The sequence below is a fragment of the Perca flavescens genome, chromosome 13, assembly GCF_004354835.1.
Source record: "Perca flavescens isolate YP-PL-M2 chromosome 13, PFLA_1.0, whole genome shotgun sequence".
Lineage (NCBI taxonomy): Eukaryota > Metazoa > Chordata > Actinopteri > Perciformes > Percidae > Perca > Perca flavescens.
This window is the reverse complement of record NC_041343.1, coordinates 767501-790411: the sequence shown is the minus strand read 5'-3', so window position 1 is coordinate 790411 and position 22911 is coordinate 767501. Positions and strand designations below refer to the sequence as shown.

General features: G+C 42.0%; 1 protein-coding gene across 1 annotated transcript in view; it reads left to right on the top strand.

The window, feature by feature from the left end:
• Nucleotides 1–22911, top strand: part of LOC114566917 (kin of IRRE-like protein 3) — a 194143-nt gene that overhangs the window by 164583 nt on the left and 6649 nt on the right. Inside the window, exons 11-15 of the mRNA XM_028595766.1 lie at nucleotides 8914–9014; nucleotides 9860–10094; nucleotides 15830–15937; nucleotides 19513–19581; nucleotides 22828–22911. The exon at nucleotides 22828–22911 is cut by the window's right edge and continues 26 nt beyond it. Of these exons, the coding sequence (XP_028451567.1) occupies nucleotides 8914–9014; nucleotides 9860–10094; nucleotides 15830–15937; nucleotides 19513–19581; nucleotides 22828–22911 (597 nt within the window). The remainder of the gene's footprint in view (nucleotides 1–8913; nucleotides 9015–9859; nucleotides 10095–15829; nucleotides 15938–19512; nucleotides 19582–22827) is intronic.

The window sequence follows — 22911 nt, the reverse complement described above, 5'->3', positions numbered from 1 at the left end:
CACCCAGCCAAGTTTGATCAAAATACATTTTCAAATATTGTAAATTTAAACTTGATTTATTGTTGACTTATGTGTGTTTAATTTGTTTTCTGATTAAAACGGAACTGTAGAAACAAGTTGTTGGAAGCCTCTGGAACGTGTTTGGTTGCTAAGGTTCCGACAAGCAGACTCTCTGGGAACGTTACCACTAGGACAAAAGTGCGAAGGAACCTATTGTTTTTGGAAGGATTATTTTTCTGAGTCCTTCGTCGCATTTTTGAGGGGTTTAGAATGCACGAAAATGTGTCACAACTGGTGAAAATGTCAAAGATTCAACCAAAACCAGCTTTTTGGAACTTGTCCTAGGCCGTGCGACCGATCTGCACGAAACCTTGTAGATAACATCTCCAGATAGACCTGACCAAAAGTTGTACATAGAATTTTGCTATGTTAAAGTATGCACATTTGACGACCAAACAAATTTTCCTAGCTACACACACATATCATATCTCGGCCAAATTAAATGTTATCAGCAAAGAACTTGTTCACCATCCCACTTCGATGCTCTGTACCAAATTTGGCGAAGATCAGCCTTTAGGGGGCGCTATAAGCAACGTTTATTTGTTTCGGCCAATAACTCCATGCATTTAAATGGGAAATTTGCAATTGCAATATCTCTGCCACAGTAAATGCAATCAATATGAAACTTGTGCTCATTCGGCATGCCGCTCTGAGGCACTGTACCAAATTTGGCGAAGATCGGCCATTAGGGGCCATTAGTTTTGGCCCTTTTACTCAATCAATTTTAATGCCATATTAGCAGTGGGAATTTATCAAAGACCTTGCAGCTCACACTTCTCAATATTTACTGATGTTTACCTCTTACCGAGAGGTTTTGGGATTTGCTTTCGCGTGCTCCCCTGGTTTTCTACAATAAACTAACTTCTTAACCCACCTGACAAAGTTTCTACAACCTTCACAGTGGACAAATGCAACTCTTTTCGCTCACTTTTTCAATCCAAAATCAACACCATTCATAGGTGCCGATACCGTGGGTGCTCAAGCACTATCAAAAGAGAACCACATGAAAAAACGCATCAGCTCATCAAAGCAACAAGTTAACTTGAATTCACAGAGTGCTTGTGCATGTGGTACAAAGTCAGAGTATGACTCTAGTGCAATTGAAGATCTCAGGAAGCAAATGGACAAGCTGCAGAGCCAACTTACAGCTCTTATTTCCCAGAAGAGGACAAAATCCACACCAAGGCCTGAACCATGTCTGTTAAATGCAACTAAGTCTAGAGCAGGGCTCGGCAACCTTTACCAAAGAGCCATTTGGACCCGTTTCCCACAGTAAAGAAAACACTGGGAGCCACAAAACCCTTTTGACATTTAAAATGAAATAACACTCCGTTCATGTTCACATAAACGTCGGGGATAGCATTCCAAGTTTCGAACACAAGTTTGTCCGGTTTGGGGAGGTTTTCAATATCACGCCATTTGTGATTCTGAGCAAGAACGGCCTTCTGACGGGCGACATCTTTAAGGTCTGCTGTCAAGCATTTAAACTTGGACACCCATATGCCTTTGTTGGCTATGTCGGCCAGTTCCATCTCAAGATCAGGTTGACTCACACCTGCCAATGCAGTCGTATTCAGCAGGGATGGATCGAGGCTCAGGGGAGTGACAGGGAAGGATAATGTGGTTTTTTTCTCTCTGAACTCACAGAATCGATGTTTGCATTGGGATAATTGCAGAATGTAAATACTCAGAATTTATCATGTGAGCTTCTGTGATAGTGTACCTTTCTGTAAATCTCTGGCAAGCACCGTCAACTTGCGCTCGAATGCCAAAACCTCCTCCAACACGTGCAGGGCTGTGCGTATTTTCCCCTGAAGAGCTGTGTTCAGCGTGTTCAAATGCGTTCAAATGTCATGTCTACCATGAAGTGTAACTTTTCCAGCCACTCTGGCTGTTCAGGAAATGTGAGCCCTTTGCTTCCCAGGAAAGTTTTCACTTCTTCCAGACACACCGCAAAGTGTTTCAGCACCTCTCCTCTGGACAGCCACCAGACTTTGTCGTGCAGCAGGAGATCAGAATATGTGCTTTCCAGCTCGTCCAGTAACGAACGGAACTGATGGCGATTTGAACCGTGGGTGGTGTTTATTCCTTTGTCTCTTTAACAATTCAAGACAGCCTCACAGATGTCCTCATTTTTCATTGAAAATTAGGCATAGAGGACCTGCTTTTCAGTCCATTCATCATTAAAGCTGGCAACTGGCGACAGTGATATTTTTATCAGCCCATTTTCCACCAATCAGGACGCTGCATACTAAAACCATGTTTCCATAATCATAATAATAATATACAATAATAATAATTACAAGGTCCTGATTATGAGAAGTAAATATTATCAAATGTTGCTATGGAATAAAATTACAGATTCACTGGCTATTACATTTTGATGTGATGTCATAATTAAACTTAATGTTGACATGGCACACTAATAAACAAGAAATTTTGAAAAGAGCACTTTATATCAAAAAGGTTGACGACCCCTGTGCTACACCCTGCTACGCTCTGCGATTCCTTACAATGTCCGGCCGCGTCCACTGCGTCCACCCATGCTCTGCTGTGCCACACTAAACCCCGTAACGCCCTGCTGTGCCCTACTATGACATGAACTACTACGACTATCATTGTAGTCACTGTTCCATTATCTCTATTGTGACTATTATGCCTCTGTTCATCACACCCCCAACCGTCCCCGTCAGACACCGCCTATCAAGAGTCTGGGTCTGCCAAGGTTTCTTCGTAAAAGGGAGTTTCTCCTCACCACTGTCGCAATAGCCACTGCTAATGCTTGCTCTTGGGGGAATTATTGGAATTGTTGGGGCTTTGGAAATTATAGAGTGTGGTCCAGACCTACTCTATCTGTAAAGTGTCTTGAGATAACTCTTGTTATGATTTTATACTAGAAATAAAATTGAATTGAATTGTCAAAGTGAACATAGACCTGTGACATGACTGGAGCACATAATCAGTCCTCTGCCGACTCTGCCCAGAGTGGCAGCACTGAGCACCGGGGGAGTGTTGGTGTTTACACCGCTAGCATATGAGCTTTGGGCCGCACTAACGTTACTCAATTTTACACCACACTTTGTATGAATAACAGTATGGGATTTCAAACACAATCGTAACGTTACTTACACTGAAATGACCCATCATGTCCTCGGCTCTGAAGTGACCCATGAACTCCAACCCATAGTAGCGGTAGATGAAGTGGTGTGTGCCAGTCTCATCATCAGTAGTCCAGAACCGCAAATTTAGGTCTATTTGTTCGCCATTTGTTTGCCAATCACGGAGACTCTCATTTCACACCATACTAAATTAATCAACTATTAGATGTTTTACGGTGGGCCACTGTGCTTTCCCATCATCATTAAGCGCACCGGCTGAAAATGTAATACCTACAGCAACTTTACGGTAAATTTAAGACAATTTAAGACCTTAATTACCTGGATTTTAATTTAAGACATTTTAAGACTTTTTAAGGACCCGCGGGAACCCTGTTAAACCAAGAACAGTACCAGAACCCCAAATGACCATTCTTCGGCCGATGGACGCCTGCTTGTCAGCAGGCCTTTGAAACTGTGATTCATAAACTTACTACTGCTCCGGGTCTTGCTTTTGCCGATCCCCAAAAGCCATACTTCGTTCATACGGATGCCAGCTCCACAGGTCTTGGAGTTGTGTAGTATCAAGAACAAGAAGGGGAAAAGAGAGTCATTGCTTATGCCAGCAGAGGGTTTTCCCATAGTGAATCCTGTTACCCAGCTCATAAGATTGAATTCCTTGCCCTAAAACGGTCAATGACAGAAAATATCTGTGACTATTTGTATGGTACTCAATTCACAGTGGTGACATACAGCAACCCTCTCACTTACCTTCTGACATAAGCCAAATTGGATGCTACCAGTTATAGGTGGCTTGCCTCATTATCCACCTTTTCTTTCAAGATTTTGTATCGTGCTGGCAAGCAGAGTGCAGATGCAGATGGACTTTCTTGCAGACCTCATGGTGATCTATCAGATGATCTCAAGTCTCAGAAGGAGAGAGAGCGAATATGGAAATCCCCCCAACATCATCTAGTTGATCCTGGTTTGGTTTCCATTGATCAACACACCATCCAAGCCATCAGTGACAGACAGCTCATCTACAGTTCAACTGACATAGACACCCAAAATCATGGTCTTGCCCTCAACTTTTGCTGACGCACTCCCTGACAGTGAATTGTCAGTTTGGATTCTACATCCTTCCTCAGATTACAGAAAATGAAATGGCTGAAAAACAATGGGAAGACCAAACCATCAGACCTTCCAAATCTCAATTGGAATATGGAGAGACACCACCACCTACCTTGAGGGATGAACTTCCAGATTTGTCCCTTCTTCTTCTTCTTCTTCTTCGAGAATTAAATTGCTTAGAGCTCCGAAACACATTCTAGTAAGGAGTAGGAAAGTAGGACCTCAATGTTCCTATCAGCTTGTCCTGCCACAGGAAATTTGCCACTAAGTCCTGACCAGTATACATGATTAGATGGGTCACATGGGGATAGTGAGAACACTTGACTTGGCCCGAGCTAGATTCTATTGGCCAAAAATATCTTCCGATGTTTGCATAAAGATAAAGACTTGTGAAAGGTGTGTGAAAGGAAAATTCATACCATGAGCAAGCTGCACCTCTTGTGAACATAAAGACAACCAGGCCCCTGGAACTTGTTTGCATGGATTTTCTATCGTTGGAACCAGACAGAACTGGGCTCAAGGACATTCTTGTAATTACAGACCATTTTACAAAATATGCATTAGCCATTCCCAAACCCAGAAAAGCTAAGATTTTGCTAAAAAATTGCCACAGACATGCAGAAAAAGTCATACAAAGAAACAAACTCAGATTCGACAGGCATGTTACTGCCTCGGATTTATCTGTGGGAGATTGTGTCTTGGTCCAAAATGCTGGGTTGAGAGGCAAACACAAACTTGCCGACAAATGGGAATCTAAAGTCTACATTGTTATAAAGAGAGCTGGTACTTTTCCTGTCTACACTGTCAGACCTGAGAATAAAGACAGTCCTCTACGAACACTTCACAGGGACCTTCTGCTTCCTTGTGGGTACTTACCTGCACAGATAGAAATTCCATTTGGGAAACAAACTCGGAGACCAAGAACTCGTACAAATCCAGATCCTTCTGGTAGTCATGTAGATTCAGACGTTTTATCAGAGGAAGATGACATTTCAACCCATTGTTGCAGTGGATTACCCAGCTTTGGACCTTCTAGATTCACCACCATAATTTACATCCCAAAAGATTCAATTATGGCACCTTCAACTGTGGTTTCTATAAGTGCAGAGACCCCACAACGTACAGTGTCTGTTACAAATCTGGAAGCTGCAGAGAATGCTGCTCCTAATCTGTTTGACTATACCGAGACAGCCAACAGCCCTAGACACCAAATGTACCTGAGGATGCAGGGCTCAGGTTAGACTCAACAGCTAATGATGCTGCAGAGGAGAGTGCCTATTCTCCTACGGGAAATGACTTGCTTGTTTCTCTTGAAACCTCCAATATGGAGCATGACGAAGAACCACCTACGAGCCCTTCAAATAGAACAAGGAAACCCCTGGATCGACTCCAGTATACAAACTTTTAGGTTTCAGGATTTTGTGTTAGATGGACCTGGCTATCATGAGGCAAGCTACCCATACTGCTGTTTACAAGAAGGTATTTCCTGAGGAAGCTGAGATCCTTCAACGTGTGAAGCAAAATGTTGGAGAAGTTCTACCAGTCTGTTGTGGCCAGCGCTCTGCTCTCCTCCGCCATCTGCTGGGGCAGCAGCATCGGAGCCAGCGAGACAGACTGAACAAACTGATCAGGAAGGCTGGCTCTGTTATTGGCTGCAAACAGGACACATTTGAAGCTGTGGTGGAGAGGAGGTCACTGAAAAAACTGTTATCTATCATGGATAACCCTGACCACCCTCTCCACCCCACAGTGGTCCAACAGAGGAGCACCTTCTCTAAGAGGCTCCGACAGATTTGATGTCGCACTGACCGCAACAGGAAATCATTCCTACCACAGGCAATTCAACTTTTTAACACTTCATCACTGAGTGTGAGATAAGACTCATATACATCACAACTGCACTGAATGCACCTTGCACAACCTTGCACAATAGGTTTATCTACATCCTATCATTACTAGTGAAACATTAAGTTTATCTATATCTATTGAAACAGTTGTACATTTTATTTCCAAATTTTATATATTTTAAATATTGCTCGTGTAGTATTCTACTATTATTTCATGTATATTGTTTCCTATTATTTAATCTATACTCTGTATGTGTGCTGTGTGTCTGATATTTTGCTGCTGCAACACCATTATGTCCCATTTTTCCCATCTGTCTTTCTGTCTATCTATCTATCTATCTATCTATCTATCTATCTATCTATCTATCTATCTATCTATCTAACTGTGGATGTGGACTATCTTCATTATGGATTACCAACCCTTCCTTGCCAAAGTGTGTAGGAGGATGATTTGAACTGAACACAAAAATGAACTGAACTTTTGTTTTTGCTTGGACTTAACTGTCTCTGGAAAATGAGAAGTATTTAATAGGCCTATTGTGTGTTATTTTGTTGAGATGATTGCATTAAAATACCTTATTTAAAAAATAATTCTGTGTTCTGGTCAGTGGTATTCATACACATTGGGCTCCCAAACGAAACTATCTCTGTGCTTTTCTAGACCAAAAGACTTTATACAGTCAGCTAATCCCATGTGCTACAATTTGAAAGAAGAAAAGGAAATATTAGATTTCTCATGGTCAGCAGTTCCTCAATTTTCAAGAGTCTCTTGAGTGCTAGAGCTGTCATTCTGTGCAAAGCATGTAGCAGCACAGACACCAGATGCCTGATCCAAACAACACATGGTGGTAACTTATTGGGCTGACAGACATGCAAACAACAACTAGCACTCAACAGCTATAAAGCCTCTAATCTGATCTTTAAACACTTTTTGCATTCCACCTAACCAGTGATCAACTGGGAAACATTTTGAGTGAGTGTAGAGACTGCTTCTCTCAGGTAACTTGATATTTTCAGGCTCAGGGCCAGCTCACTTAATTCTTCAAAATGACAGTTTTGTATTGCTTTTCCATCTCATATACTCAATAAATGGAATTGGCACAATTACACTTATGTAAGCTCATTTAGAACCTCACAAGGTTCAGTCCAAACAAAGACATGGAACCAATTTAGAAATGTATCCGTTAAATAAATTGTTCAGATGATCAGTTGTTTCATTACCCATCAGATTGATGATGCATTGATAAGACAACCCCTAATAATATCACACCAAAGAACGACACTGTTGGGAACCTCACAATCAATATAGGGCAGTGTAACCTCTTTCACTTTATGCTAGACATTCAGTATAATGTCATCAGTAGCTAATGCTGTAAACTGTATCTGCAATGTTCCCATGGTAACCATAGTTACGCTATTGACTAGGGGCGTAATGGACCACAAAACTTGCGGTTCGGAAAAAGGGGGAATTTAAACGATTTATTAAAAATGTAATAACGTTAACTTTCAACAATAATTACTTCTTTCCCCAGTAAATTGCGGTTAAACAACAAAAATATATGAGAAAATGGTATTTTACAATAACTGAATGCACCACGAGGTTGACAACAGCAATGACCAAGTGCTAGCTCTTAGCTTTAGCGGCAGACTGTTGTACGTCTCGGTGTTGGAATCCTCTACAGTAAAATACAGACACACTTTACACCGTTTACAGTTTAGCTGTCAGCATTTTAACCGTGTTTAATCCAGCTACTAGCTAATGGTATGGTAATGTTACCCAATGCCAAGTGTAACGTTAGTGTTTACTAGTGTGACATGCAGCGTACTTCTGTTGCCTGTAATGTCCGTTTTGGTGCATCAGAGAGCAGCGCAGACATTTAAGTGGCACCGAAATGAGGCACCAAAATCTGCGTTAGATACCGCTCGTTAAGGTCGTTACATGCACTGTTGAGCACTCATGTAGAATCAACCCGGTCTCACGGCAGGTCGTTATATAGTTACGTTATTTTGATTTATAAATCCGTGTACAGGTTAAGATTTTGACGTTTTTTTCGGGTACATGCAACGATTTTTGAACATGTACAGGACACGCTTATCGTACCTGCTCTGGGGGACGCAACAACGGGGAAATGAGGCGCCGCACGCCGGCCACAACAACGGGGCCGCCTACTGGCGGGACGCAACAACGGGGAAATGAAACGCCACAACGGGGAATTAAAACGCCACAATAAAGGGACGGTTATGGTTAGGAAAAAAGAAGAACGGGGAAAGGAACCATCACACGCGGGACACGCCGATAAAGGAACTGCAACACGCGATCCCCGGTCTCCTGGGTGAAAGTCCTGTGTTTTCTGACCCATCCACCACCCTAACCAACCTCCTTGCGCGGTCTTTTGCCTTATCAATACTACTCGCTACCGTCAGCGTTCTGGGATCACGAAATATGCTTCCCATTAAAATGCATTGCTTTCAATTTCGTAATCGCCACACAAAAAAAAAGGCATTTACGTAACCTGTCCACGACTTAATAGATTACATAACGTAACTATATAACGAACTGCCATGAGACCTGGCTGGTAGAATAGAACAGAATACAACACTATTGTCCAGCCAAGGCCAAATCTTCTTAATTCTTACTAAACAGATAAAAATATCCTACATACACATAGTTATAATATTTTTTCTGTGTACAATGTATGCATTTGTTACTAATATAATGTCTATATAACTTCCAGTGTTTCAGTTTGGCACTAGTTGATTGAGTGTCTGTGCTTCTACAGGTCCTCCCACTATCTCCAGCACCCAGACCCAGCAGGTGCTCTACGGAGAAAAGGGTGAGATCAAATGCTTCATCCGCAGCACCCCTCCTCCCGACCGCATCGTAAGTCATTTCATTCTTCCTTCAATTTACTGATTTATTTTCATGTTCACTCTCTCACGTACATTATGTGTCATTTCACTGACGACTGACAACAAAGCGACTTACAATTGCTATATATCTCAGAGGTTGCACACCTCTGGAGAAACTAGGGGTTAAGTGCCTTGCTCAGGGACACATTGGTTGATGTATCACAGTGGGAATCAAACCCAGGTCTCCCACACCAAAGGCACGTGTCATATCCACTGTGCCATCACACTAAGCACTGAGCTGTTCCTTAAGGAGCTTCCCCGTTCTGAATACAAGTCTAAAAAATGCTTTCACACTAGAAACGAACCAGACCATGGTTCAGTTTCATCCGGACGGAGACTACATCTTTTGGTTAGACCAGATTTAGGCTGTTTGGTCCAGGCTGTTAACCGTGGAGGTTTCACACCTGTAATTTTGGTTGGGATCAAACTGAAAAGTGTGAAGGTCCAGACCAAACGAGATAGGTGTGAAAGCCCCTTAAGAGATAATTCTTAAAGCCAACAGCATGAATTATCTCAAGTAGGAACAGTGGGGGAAACAGGAAACCAGGCTAACACCATGTTTAAAAAAAGTTGTAAGTCAGTCTGCTTGTAATGCATCACAGGGCTCCTCGGGTAGTGTGAATGTTTTAAGATTCAAGAACTCATTGTGAAAGCACAACGAAATTGCAAATAGCACAAACCCCCTGCATCTGTGCGCGCCACCATCTTACTCATCCCTATTGCTGCATTCCTTATATTACAATTATGTACATGTGTGAATAAGCCTGAAAATGTTGTTATAGGTGTGCTCCCAGTAACGTGTATGTTGTCCCTCAGGCCTGGTCCTGGAAAGAGACAGTTTTAGAGTCTGGCACGTCTGGACGCTACACTGTAGAGACAGTCAGTACAGAGGAGGGGGTGATCTCCACACTGACCATTAGTAACGTCGTCCCCGCTGATTTCCAAACTATCTACAACTGCACGGCATGGAACAGCTTTGGCTCTGACACTGAGATCATACGACTCAAAGAACAAGGTGAGGACAACAACATAGACAGAAATCTTAATGTAGGTGATTATAATAATACTGACAATACTTACCTGAAGCTGCTGGTAGCCAGTGCTGAAAACTGACTGTACTTTTAGCATGTAACCTAAACGTTACAGTAGGAAAAGTTCATGTTATGGGTAGGATTGGCCATCGAGAACCAAATCCTACTTGGAATTGTTTAAAAAATTACGATTCCACGAATAGTTTATTTATTGGAATTGTTTGGAAGATTTGGTTTCAAATCCGATCATCGGTTCCAAATTTAACAAGCGCAAGTTTTGGTTTCCTTTGGCGGCCTGGCGCTTGTTGTATTGCAGCCATGGAGCACAGTAAGCGCTCTAAAGTCTGGCTTTATTTACGATGAAAAAAAATAAAGCACCACTGAATTAAAATAAAACTCTCCTTATTTGTGAAAAAAGCATGTGACCCATTTCAACTCCACCCCTCAAAGAATCAGAATCGATAAGAACCGGAATTGAAAGGAAGAATCGGAATTGGAAACAGAATTGTTAAAATCCAAACGATGCCCAACCCTAGTTACACCAATCACAACCGTTGAGGCGGGCTTTACGCGACGACGATAGCGCAGCATACACATACATGTATACACATACATATAAATAAATATATATATATATATATATATATATATATATATATATATATATAAAATTACATACTCTGTGATTAATTAATCGAAATTAATTGCATACATAATTAACGGTGCCTGAAGCTGTACTTTTTAAGAAAGTTAAAAAAAAGAAGGGTACTAAACAACAGTCGGCGACATTAAAGAACAGCTTGTTTATTACTAAGGCCATATGGTCAAAATTAAATGATTTAATAATAATGTAATAACTATAACAATAACTTATTTCACTATTAAATTGCTGTTGAACGACAAAAAATGACAACTACGAATGCAACATGATGCTGTAGTTTCCCAGGTTCATTGAACGTACCGTCTGTGTTGATTTTCCGACAACGGCAGCTGCAGACTGTTATATTTCTGTATTATGTATATGGTTATATTCATGGATGCAGTGGCGGCTGGTGATAATTATTTTTGGGGGGGCACTTATTTTTGGTAGTGGGTGGGGGGGGCAAATAAATACAAAGCAGTACTTTCAAACTGGGCAAAACAACCAGCACAACTTTTTTTAAACAACTATTTATTTAAAAAGAGCTTTCAAGATTCAAGTTACAAACATAATAAGATAGTGACTCACTGAGTTTTTTTTAACTCACAACAGAGTAACTTGACTTAAAGGAACACGCCGACTTATTGGGAATTTAGCTTATTCACTGTAACCCCCAGAGTTAGACAAGTCGATACATACCCTTCTCATCTCCGTGCGTGCTGTAATGCTGTCTGACGGTTCCTGCATTAGCTTAGCTTAGCACAGATCCTGCAGGTAACTGGTTCCAACTAGCCTACTGCTCCCAATTGTGACAAAAGTGACAAAATAACAGCCAACATGTTCCTATTTACATGTTGTGATTTGTAGAGTCACAGCGTGTACAAAAAACCACGTAACATGAGACACAGCCATCTTCTAACAGTAAACAAACCTGGAACTATATTCTCAGACAGGCTTGCTGCGAGCATATCACTCCGCCCAAGTACTATATTCTTCTGCCTGAGAATATAGTTCCAGGTTTGTTTACAGTTAGAAGACAGCTGTGTCTCATGTTACGTTGTTTTTTGTACACGCTGTGACTCTACAAATCACAACATGTAAATAGGAAGATGTTGGTGTTATTTTGTCACTTATTGGGAGCAGTAGGATTACTGGAACCATTCAGCTGCATGTTCTGTGCTGGCCTGATGCCGCTGGAGCCGTCAGACAGCATTACAGCACACACGGAGATGAGAAGGGTATGTATCGACTTGTCTAACTCTGGGGGTTACGGTGAATAAGCTAAACTCCCAATAAGTCGGCGTGTTCCTTTAACTGTAGGGTTATTTTTTTTCCTGTCTTCATTTAACTCGTAGCTTGGGCATGAAACAAACTGCACCCACGACCAGTACTACTTTAAAACTTGAGATTATGCAAAATAATCTTTTACCAGAAGTCTAGCATGGCTAAACTAAATGATTCAGTATGGTAATCAAAATCAGTTTTGTAGATAGGCCAATTAGGTTCAAACCCAATGTACTCAAACCACAACTTAAATATCAAAAACCTGACAAAGAAAATAAAAATATAAAACCAAATTAACCAAAAACTGAGATCTCTTATTTCATAGAGATAACCAGGGGAATACTAAATCAGTCTGTTTGTTCAACCCTGTTTCATTAGTTTGAGTGCACTCAAGTTGCTACCACCACCCTTAGCAGGTAAAACTGTCCATCTGGCTCCTCCGAGAGTAGAGTAGGGAAACGATGTGAAAATACTGTGAGTAGTGGAGATGATGATGGCGAAGGTCTAGTGAGCGGTAAGAAGATGGTGGTGATGAAGATGAAACCCAGGAGGCAGTATGACGGCGGTGACTTGAGCAGCACAGTTCTGTCTCCCAGTAGAGGCTCACCAAAAAACCAGCCTGCACAAAACATGAAGAATAATCACTCAGTTGCCCATAGTAACAGTTCACTTGTGTTTCTCCTCAAGATACAACATTCTTACATACTACACATTTTAACCACATTTCACTTAAACATTTTAGCTTAAACTCAATGTTATTTGTCCATCTTAATTGACTAGCTTATAGAAAACATAGCAGTCACAACTAAAGGACGGAAAATACATACGTGTCTAGCTGAATTAACCAACAGCTAAGTTAAAATTTACAACAACAATTTCAATATTAACCATACCCTTTTCTCAGGTTCATCAGGTTAGTAGCTAATTCCGACTGGCTTTAAAACACAAATCAAGCAACAATTCTCAAGGTTATCAACACCAATAGTAGTAATTTGCTGTTAGCTAGCTAGCAGCTAAGATAACTCACCGGAATATTCAATTCACACGCCGTTTGGACGGGGTCGGCAGCTCCACGACGTTGTAGAACTTCTCTTTCACGAATCTCTCCTTGTTTATTGTTGCTAGATTCCTACTTTAATCAAAGTGGTTAGACCATTTCAGCAACACAAGAGCTACCTGCTGGCGCTACTATTGTGTCCACCTTCTCTCTCCAGTAGCGGCCGGGGGAAGAGTTGAATGACAGGTGTTGAGAACCAATCAGATTGGATAAAATAACATGTCTCCAATTCTGATTCGCCAGGGACGCAGCGAGGTCCATCCGGAGGAGTATATTTAAGAAACCAATTAGAGACCAGCTTCAGGTCACATGCTGGCCGAAAGTTTAAGGACTCACATACACATCCATTTTGCCGGCATCCCTGCAGCCCTATGCTGCAGCCAAGAAACCGGAGGAAACATATTGAAACATAGAAAATAGTTAACCGATTAAAGCCAGTTTGTATTAAATGCTGAGGCTCTTACTACCAGTTATGAGTAGACTATTTTATTTTTATATCATTTTTGTATGCATTTATATTTATGGAATTTTGATGGGGGCGGCGCCCCAGCGCCCTCTATTGACAAGCTGCCACTGCATGGATGTATTAAGAGAACGGTTATATACTGTCTATGGTTATATCTTGGTTTTGGAATCCTCTACAGTGAAACACAGTCAAACTTCACACCGTTTAGCGTTAGCTGTTAGCATTTTAACCGTTTTTAATCCAGCTACTTGCTAGCGGTAGGCTAACGTTAGCTGCTGTTGAGTATAGTGTAAACGAGCCTCAGGTCCGGTGACTGTGGAGACCAGGTCATTTGGTGGAGCACTCCATCACTATCCTTCTTGGTCAAATAGCCCTTACACAGCCTGGAGGTGTGTTTGGGGTCATTGTCCTGTTGAAAAATAAATGATGGTCCAACTAAACGCAAACCGGATGGGATGGCATGTCGCTGCAGGATGCTGTGGTAGCCATGCTGGTTCAGTATGCCTTCAATTTTGAATAAATCCCCAACAGTGTCACCAGCAAAGCACCCCCCACCATCCCACCTCCTCCTCCATGCTTCACGGTGGGAACCAGGCATGTAGAATCCATCCGTTCACCTTTTCTGCATCGCACAAAGACACGGCGGTTTGAACCAAAGATCTCAAATTTGGACTCATCAGACCAAAGCACAGATTTCCACTGGTCTAATGTCCATTCCTTGTGTTTCTTGGCCCAAACAAATCTCTTCTGCTTGTTGCCTCTCCTTAGCAGTGGTTTCCTAGCAGCTACTTGACCATGAAGGCCTGATTCAGTCTCCTCTTAACAGTTGTTCTAGAGATGTTTCTGCTGCTAGAACTCTGTGTGGCATTCATCTGGTCTCTAATCTGAGCTGCTGTTAACTTGTGATTTCTGAGGCTGGTGACTCGGATGAACTTATCCTCAGCAGCAGAGGTGACTCTTGGTCTTCCTTTCCTGGGGTGGTCCTCACGTAAGCCAGGTTTGTTGTAGCGCTTGATGGTTTTTGCGACTGCACTTGGGGACACGTTCAAAGTTTTAGCAATTTTCCAGATTGACTGACCTTCATTTGTTAAAGTAATGATGGCCACTCGTTTCTCTTTACTTAGCTGATTGGTTCTTGCCATAATATGAATTCTAACAATTGTCCAATAGGGCTGTCAGCTGTGTATCAACCTGACTTCTGCACAACACAACTGATGGTCCCAACCCCATTAATAAGGGAAAAAATTCCACTAATTAACCCTGACAAGGCACACCTGTGAAGGTAAAACCATTTCAGGTGACTACCTCATGAATCTCATTGATAGAACACCAAGGGTTTGCAGCGCTATCAAAAAAAGCAAAGGGTGGCTACTTTGAGGAATCTAAAATATAAGACATCCATCCATCCATCCATCCATCCATCTTCGTCCGCTTATCCGGTGTCGGGTCGCGGGGGGAGCAGCTCCAGCAGTACAAATATAAGACATGTTTTCAGTTATTTCACACTTTTTTGTTAAGTACATAATTCCATATGTGTTCATTCATAGTTTTGATGCCTTCAGTGAATCTACAATGTAAACAGTCATGAAAATAAAGAAAACGCATTGAATGAGAAGGTGTGTCCAAACTTTTGGCATGTACTATATATATATATATATATGGGTGAGGCTATTTGCACCCCTGGTACAATTAGCAGTGTATGCTATTCGTACCCTGGTGCAATTAGAAATGAATGCTATTCGTACCCCGCCGGTGTAAGAATATATATGTATATAATATTTGGGTGTATATGTATATGTTTATTTCAACCATAACTAGAGTTGTGATTGTTGGGTAAGTGGAAAAACAAACCAATCTTTTCCATAATGTTGTCAGACACTTAGAATATTAATCTGAGCCTGTCAGCGGCAAAACGAGCACTTTTGTGAAGGTAAATACAAGCTGGACAATTGTCCTATTAACTTAGATTGGAGCTTGTTTCACTGCTGCCGACCGCAGCGGTCTCTCTTAATACTGGACCAATGTCAAAGATTGTTGTTCCATCAGTCACTTAGACACAGAAACATAGGGAAATAGATTGAAAAAACCTGTTGTTACCCTTTAAAGCACCCAATGACCACTTAGAGTAATTTATAAGCCCATTATAATGCCTTATAGCATACAGACTTCAGGGGAAAAAAATCTTAATATATTTATATTTGTGTAAGTTACAGTGTTCATTTTTGTTTACCCAAGATTGCCAAGACTTGGGTAAGTGAAGCAACCGCACATCGAAGTCCTTTTGAAATGTCCTGCTGTATTTGTTCAGATACTCTGCGACTGGCTGTCATCATCGGTGTGGCAGTGGGAGCCTTCCTCGCCCTCTCCATCCTCCTGGGGACCTTAGGCGCTTTCTGCTGCACCAGATTCCAGAGAAGTAAGATCTCACTGATTTAAAGCTTTGGGTCAAATAAAAGCAACTCAAATGCAGTGTTTGTTTGCTTTGTCATTCTGTGCAAGGGATTTCTGTAAACTGTGTGGTTCATGAGCTTTTCCGACATTGTCAGTGACAGAAAACATATTTTGATTGGCTCTATGCTGCTTTTTGTCACCCAACGCTAGCAGCCTAAACCTTACCTTGACCTTTTCAGTCTGTGGTTATAAAATCTTGTGAATTTCAATGGTCAATTTTGTAGAATCAAAGGTTACACCTCTCTGGGAACCATCACAATATTGTGGTGGAGAGGTTTGTGTGTCCCAATGAGGTCTGTGTTGTCTGGAGCCTGGTACTCCTGGTAGGGTCTCACATGGCAAAGTGGTTTCAGGCGAGGGGCCAAACTAAGAATTGTTCTAAAAGACCCTATAGTAAACCGAGAAAGGAGTTACCCAGCCGGACACAGCCCGAAAAAGGCATATGGCACCACCCTCTCCATCCTATTGGCCCACCACCTATGGGAGGAACTGCTAGTGTTGGGTGCGCTGCCACACGGTTGCAAGGTACCAAAAGGCCGGAAGAGCTGCAGCCTCTGCTGTGAAAGAGACAAAGTGTTCCTCCTGTTGCTCTGGTCTCAAAATATCTGACCAAAGGACTACCACTGAAAATTAGCCGGCTGGCTAACACTAACACATTTAAAGAAATGAATCAATGTGCATTGTCCAATTTCCCTGGTGGAAGTCACCGAGGTTAGTAAAATCAGAATCAGAAAAGAATAAGCAACAAGTAAGCAACACTTATAAGGAATTTGCCTTGGTTGTTGGTGCATACATAAACATTTTAAACATCAAAATGAAATGAACAAACAATAAATACAGAAACAAATATGTACATAAAACTGTTTAACATGAAGAAAAAAGAGACTGTATGGATTGGTGCAGGATGTGCAAACATGTTGAGGGATGTGCAAAGTTCAGGATCTATAGAATGTGCAGAGGACAGGTATATAGTCCAGGATGAAGGATTAAGAGTCTATGTCAGTGGGGGTCCGGGGCCTTGTTAATGAGACTGACTGCAGAGGGGAAGATATTGTTTTTGTGGCGTGAGGTTGCTGTCCATCCCACAGTGGCAAAGGCCCCGGGATTGATGAGATCCGTCTAAGAAATACTGAGAGCTTTGGGTGTGGAGGGGCTGTCAGAGTGACACACACACACACACTCCTAATTTCCACTGGTTGCGGAACGGCTGTGGAATGGCTTCGTGCTCTGCCGTCAGTCAATACCCACCAGGTCCGGATTTGTTGCAGAACTGACTGACAGCTGAAGTCACAAGGACCCACGAGATCTCGCGAATCACGTAGAATAGACTCACAAAACCAACAAGTTTGTTAGTTTCCATCCAGAGGAGTAGAGGGGAAACAGCTCTGTGCTGTGTTTTCAAGGTGTAGTGCAGGGAAATATGCAACCCAGTCTCACGCCAGTTCGTGTAAATATCAACGTTATTCTTAATCTATTGATACGTGTTCACGGAGACGTTTTTCTCATTTTTTACGTGTAAATGTCACGTTATTTTCTCGGGGAAAGGACGCCGAGAGGCGGCTGAAAAGGACGCTCCATAAGCCGGGAGGCGCCCGCGAGGCGCCCGCTGGGAACGCGCTGGATGAGGCGGCCGAAAAGGACGCTCCATAAGCCGGGAGGTGTAACGATTGTCAAGCATCAGGGGAACAGAGGCGAAATGTTGAATTTTTCTTCTTTATTTTTCCTTTGGAAAATAAATCAGAACATTGTCTTCAGACTTTGGTGTACACATTTACAGCATCCGATCAAAAGTATACAGCTTCTCTGATCGGGGAGGGAAGTAACGCAAGACTACACGCAGCAGATCTGTAGTACACCATACGGCCAAAGGTGGCTCCATTCACAATTATTAAACAAGGGTATTCATTTTGGCGAAAATCATATATAACATTACACTACATTTTTAACTCTGTTACAGAGGCACCCGCGAGGCGGCCCGCTGGGGAGGCGCCACAAAAACGGGATGGCGGAGGTTGGGTTTAGGAAAAACCTTACGGGGAAAGGGCGCCTTAAATGCCGGGAGACGCGCCACAGTAACACGCGGGACAAAACGCCAAACAAAGCACCACACACGGACGCAATCCCTGCTCGCCCGGGTGAGAGCCCTGTGTTGTTTGACCCATCCACCACCCCGACCAACCTCCCTACGCGGATTTTCAGCTTTTTATATTACTCCCTACCATTTTTGTGCTATGTCCACAAAATAAGCTTCCCATTGAAATACATTACTTCACATTTTCGTGTTGTCCGCCACATAAAAACCGACAAAAACGTCTCTGTGAACACGTATCAATAGATTAAAATAACGTCACATTTACACGAACTGCCATGAGACCGGGCTGAAATATGTTGTATTTTTTTTTTTTTGTGATACATTTTTTTATTGAAAAATTTACTCAATATATACAATCACATCATTTACATAATTTACAGTGTATTTTATTTTGAAAATTAACCAGATGTTTTATGTTTTGTATCTGAATTGTGCTGAATTGCTGCGGAGCTCTTCGGCGTCCAGCAAAAATAGAAGCTCTGCGTATATCTGCTGCGGAGGGCCGATCGCCGGAGCTGGGACGCAGTCAGAACGCAGCCGTTCCCCAGCCAGTGGAAATACACACACTGACTTTAATGGAAACCTAATGACTCTGCCGCCGTTCCGCAACCGCTCCGCAACCAGTAGAAATTGCCAGTTACGGGGTGAGCGAGAGAACTGTTCTGTAGAGCGTAGAGAAGAAGGATTGGCACAGAGAAATGCGCGCCTGGTAGAAAGCCAGGCACGCGATCCGACACGAATCCTCACATCACATGCTATTTGCGGCGCTTCTGTGTGCAGTGTGTTTCTGCTGTCAGCCTCCCTGGTAAAGTCTACTCCAAAGTGCTGGAAAGTAGGGTTAAGCTGTTAGAAATATGGATTTCGTCCTGGAAGCCCTTCACTCTTGCAAGGATTCAGGAGGGGGTCTGGAAGTATGCCCATCCGGTCTACATGTGTTTTGTGGTTCTGAAGGAGGCGTATGGCCGGTTGCCCTGAGATATACTGTGGGAGGTGCTGCGTAAGTATGGGCTGAGGGTGTCCTTCTCAGGAGTATCCAATCCCTGTACGTCCAAAGCGAGAGCTGTGTCTGGGTTCTGGGCAGTAAATTAGACTCGTTGCAGGTGGGTGTTGGCCTCCGCCAGGTCACCAGTCCTGTTTATGATATTCATGGACAGGATATAGAGGCGTGGTGAAGATGGGTTGAAGTTCTGCGGTCTGGGGATCTCATCGCTGCTTTTTGCACTCTGAAGGACAATTTGATTGTATTTGTCTAAAGACAGAGTTTACTTGGCCTCTGTTTATATCTGCTTCACTGTGTGAATGGCAGAATCTGCAACCCCACAAATGACTAAATGTCCTTTAGTCATATGTGGTCTTTGTCAGCTTGGTGGCTTGTAGCTCTGTCAACAGTTTTTTGTCTTGTAAATGTTTTCTAATAACTGCTCTGTTGTTTTTGTTACTATCTACAGAGGATGTCCATCTGGTCATGTCTTCTCTTCCCGTGTCCCTTTCACGCCAGAGAGATGTGAAAACAGAGAGTAAGACCTTTAATAAACAGTGTGTGAATGATTCCATGTTCACAGTTTGATGAGCAGTGCCTGCAGATGCTTCCACTTGGACAATCATTGTTGAGTATATATATATTATATAATTCCAAAAAAATTCTAAGGTTACCCCCCAAGTAAGTATCTTCCATAGCATCTTCATACCATAGTGTACCATACATAACTACATATCAATGGTGAAACATTTCATCTTAGCCTAAACAGTTAAAGTCCTTCTTACAACTTTTTATTCCAATGCATACTAAAGAATAAGCCCTTCTGACAAAAATCTCAATTCAACATGATATTATACAGCAATTGTATGTAATATAGACTGTGTATATCAGCTACAGCCCACAGGCTCTGTAAAAGTTGTCCTTGTACAAGGCAGTAGAAATCGGACAGAAGTGAAAGCTGTCACACACACTGGCACATTTTGGACATCACACCAGAAATAAAGTGCTCTCACTGTTCCAATATGAACATGGAAATAGTATGTCACCTGTGACAGTTATAACCATTTGCAATAACATGGAAAAGCATGAAAAATAATATGTACACGTGATTGTATTTCTATTCAAATGTGGTTTCACTTTTATTCTCATCGTCTTTCTGTCCTGCATACAGCTTTACTGTGGGACTGTCTCGTAAATATAATGTCATTAGCCCATATCGTGATTCACAGGACAACCTCCAGATATTTAAATTGTTGTAATTCTTATTTGTCATTTGTCTGTGTTGCCACAGAAACTACTCTGGCAAGCCTCAGGCAATAACATTTGTTGGTCTCTATTGCATAGTTAAAACATATGGCACTTATGGAGTAAGTACCTAACGGCTAGTTGTGTATGAGTGAGAAATAATGCGTGGCCAGTCCGTTATTTCTGCTGTTAAAGGAACACGCCGACTTATTGGGAATTTATCTTATTCACCGTAACCCCCAGAGTTAGACCAGTCCATACATACCCTTCTCATCTCCGTGTGTGCTGTAATGCTGTCTGACGGCTCCAGCGGCATCAGGCCAGCACAGATCCTGCAGCTGAATGGTTCCAGTAATCCTACTGCTCCCAATAAGTGACAAAATAACGCCAACATGTTCCTATTTACATGTTGTGATTTATAGAGTCACAGCGTGTACAAAAAACAACGTAACATGAGACACAGCCGTCTTCTAACAGTAAACAAACCGGGAACTATATTCTCAGGCGGAAGAATACAGTACTTGGGCAGAATGATATGCTTTGCATTAAGCCTGTCTGAGAATATAGTTACGTTGTTATTTGTACACGCTGTGACTCTACAAATCACAACATGTAAATAGGAACATGTTGCCGTTATTTTGTCACTTATTGGGAGCAGTAGGATTACTGGAACCATTCACCTGCATCGACTTGTCTAACTCTGGGGGTTACGGTGAATAAGACAAAGTCCCAATAAGTCGGCGTGTTCCTTTAAAAGTGCTGTAGGTAGGATTGTGAAGATCCAGGATTTTGAACATCAACAACTTCTCAGTCCCTCCCCCCTTTCTGCGAAAGCCCAAAACGGTCTCCTAAGCCTCTCCCCCCACAAGGGAGAATGAATGTGTGTGCATGAGCAGTGATTGACACACAGTTAGACAACACCAATAGCATGAGACTAGGGCTGGGCAATATGGAGAAAATCAAATATCATGATATTGTTGACCAAATACATCAATATTGATACCACAACGATATTGTAGTGTTGACTATTTGTGCTATCACAAAATGTTTACATAATGAGATTTTTGATATATAATCATCAGTAAGGTCGATATAATGACCAAGTGGGCAAAGGCAAATAATAGAACAGTAACAACAAGGTAAGTTCAGAAAATGACATCACTTTACTGTAATGCAGCCTTTAAAACCAGGAAAAGACACCACTTATGCCATATTACGACATTACGATATCCAAAATCTAAGACGATATCTAGTCTGATATCACGATATCGATATAATATCCATATATTGCCCAGCTCCATGAGACTATTTAGAATTCAAACTTGAGAACTTTAACATATTATTGAATAAAAAAGACTTTTAGAGATAATGGACTTTTAAACTAATCATTGACAGACACCGGACAGACATTTTTACATATATATATATATACACTCACCTAAAGGATTATTAGGAACACCATACTAATACTGTGTTTGACCCTATCCTATCAATATGGGCCAACATTTCTAGAGAATGCTTCCAGCACCTTGTTGAATCAATGACACAAAGAATTAAGGCAGTTCTGAAGGTGAAAGGGACCCTCCACACCATTACACCCCCACCACCAGCAGCCTGCCCAGTGGTAACAAGGCATGACGGATCCATGTTCTCATTCTGTTTACGCCAAATTATGACTCTATCATCTGAATGTCTCAACAGAAATCGAGACAATATTTTTACAGTCTTCAACTGTCCAATTTTGGTGCGCTCGTGAAATTGTAGCCTCATGTTCCTATTTTTAGTGGAGATGAGTGGTACCCAGGGGGGTCTTCTGCTGGTGTAGCCCATCTGCCTCAAGGTTGTTCATGTTGTGGCTTCATAAATGCTTTGCTGCAGACCTCGGTTGTAACAAGTGGTTATTTGAGTCAAAGTTGATCTTCTATCAGCTGGAATCAGTCGGCCCATTCTCCTCTGACCTCTAGCATCAACAAGATATTTTCGCCCCCCAGGACTGCCTGGATGTTTTTCCTTTTTCAGACCATTCTTTGTAAACCCTAGAAATGGTTGTGGGTGAGAATCCCAGTCACTGAGCAGATTGTGAAATACTCAGACCAGCCCGTCTGGCACCAACAACCATGCCATGCTAAAAGTTGCTTAGATCACCTTTCTTTCCCATTCTGACATTCAGTTTGGAGTTCAGGAGATTGTCTAGACCTGGACCACACCCCTAAATGCATTGAAGCAGCTGCCATGTGATTGGTTGATTAGATAATTCCATTAACGTGAAATTTAACAGGTGTTCCTAATAATCCTTTAGGTGAGTGTGTATATATATATATATATATATATATATATATATATATATACTGCAGTAGGCTGGTCAGAGTGTTGTGTATACACCACAGTCTTCATTACCACTGTCACAGTGAGATTTGAGGGAAGCTGCTTTTGAAGCTGCCATGAGTGCTTTAGGCGGGGTTACGCTGTAATACAAGACCAATGCATCTATCAGCCTTCGCCAGTCAGCCAAAATCTTGCGTTTCTCCTTCTCCTCCAGACCTCAAGGGAGTGGTTTCGACAAAAAATGACATTCGGGTGGAGATTGTCCACAAGGATCACAATGCAGCACAGGAAAGCGAGG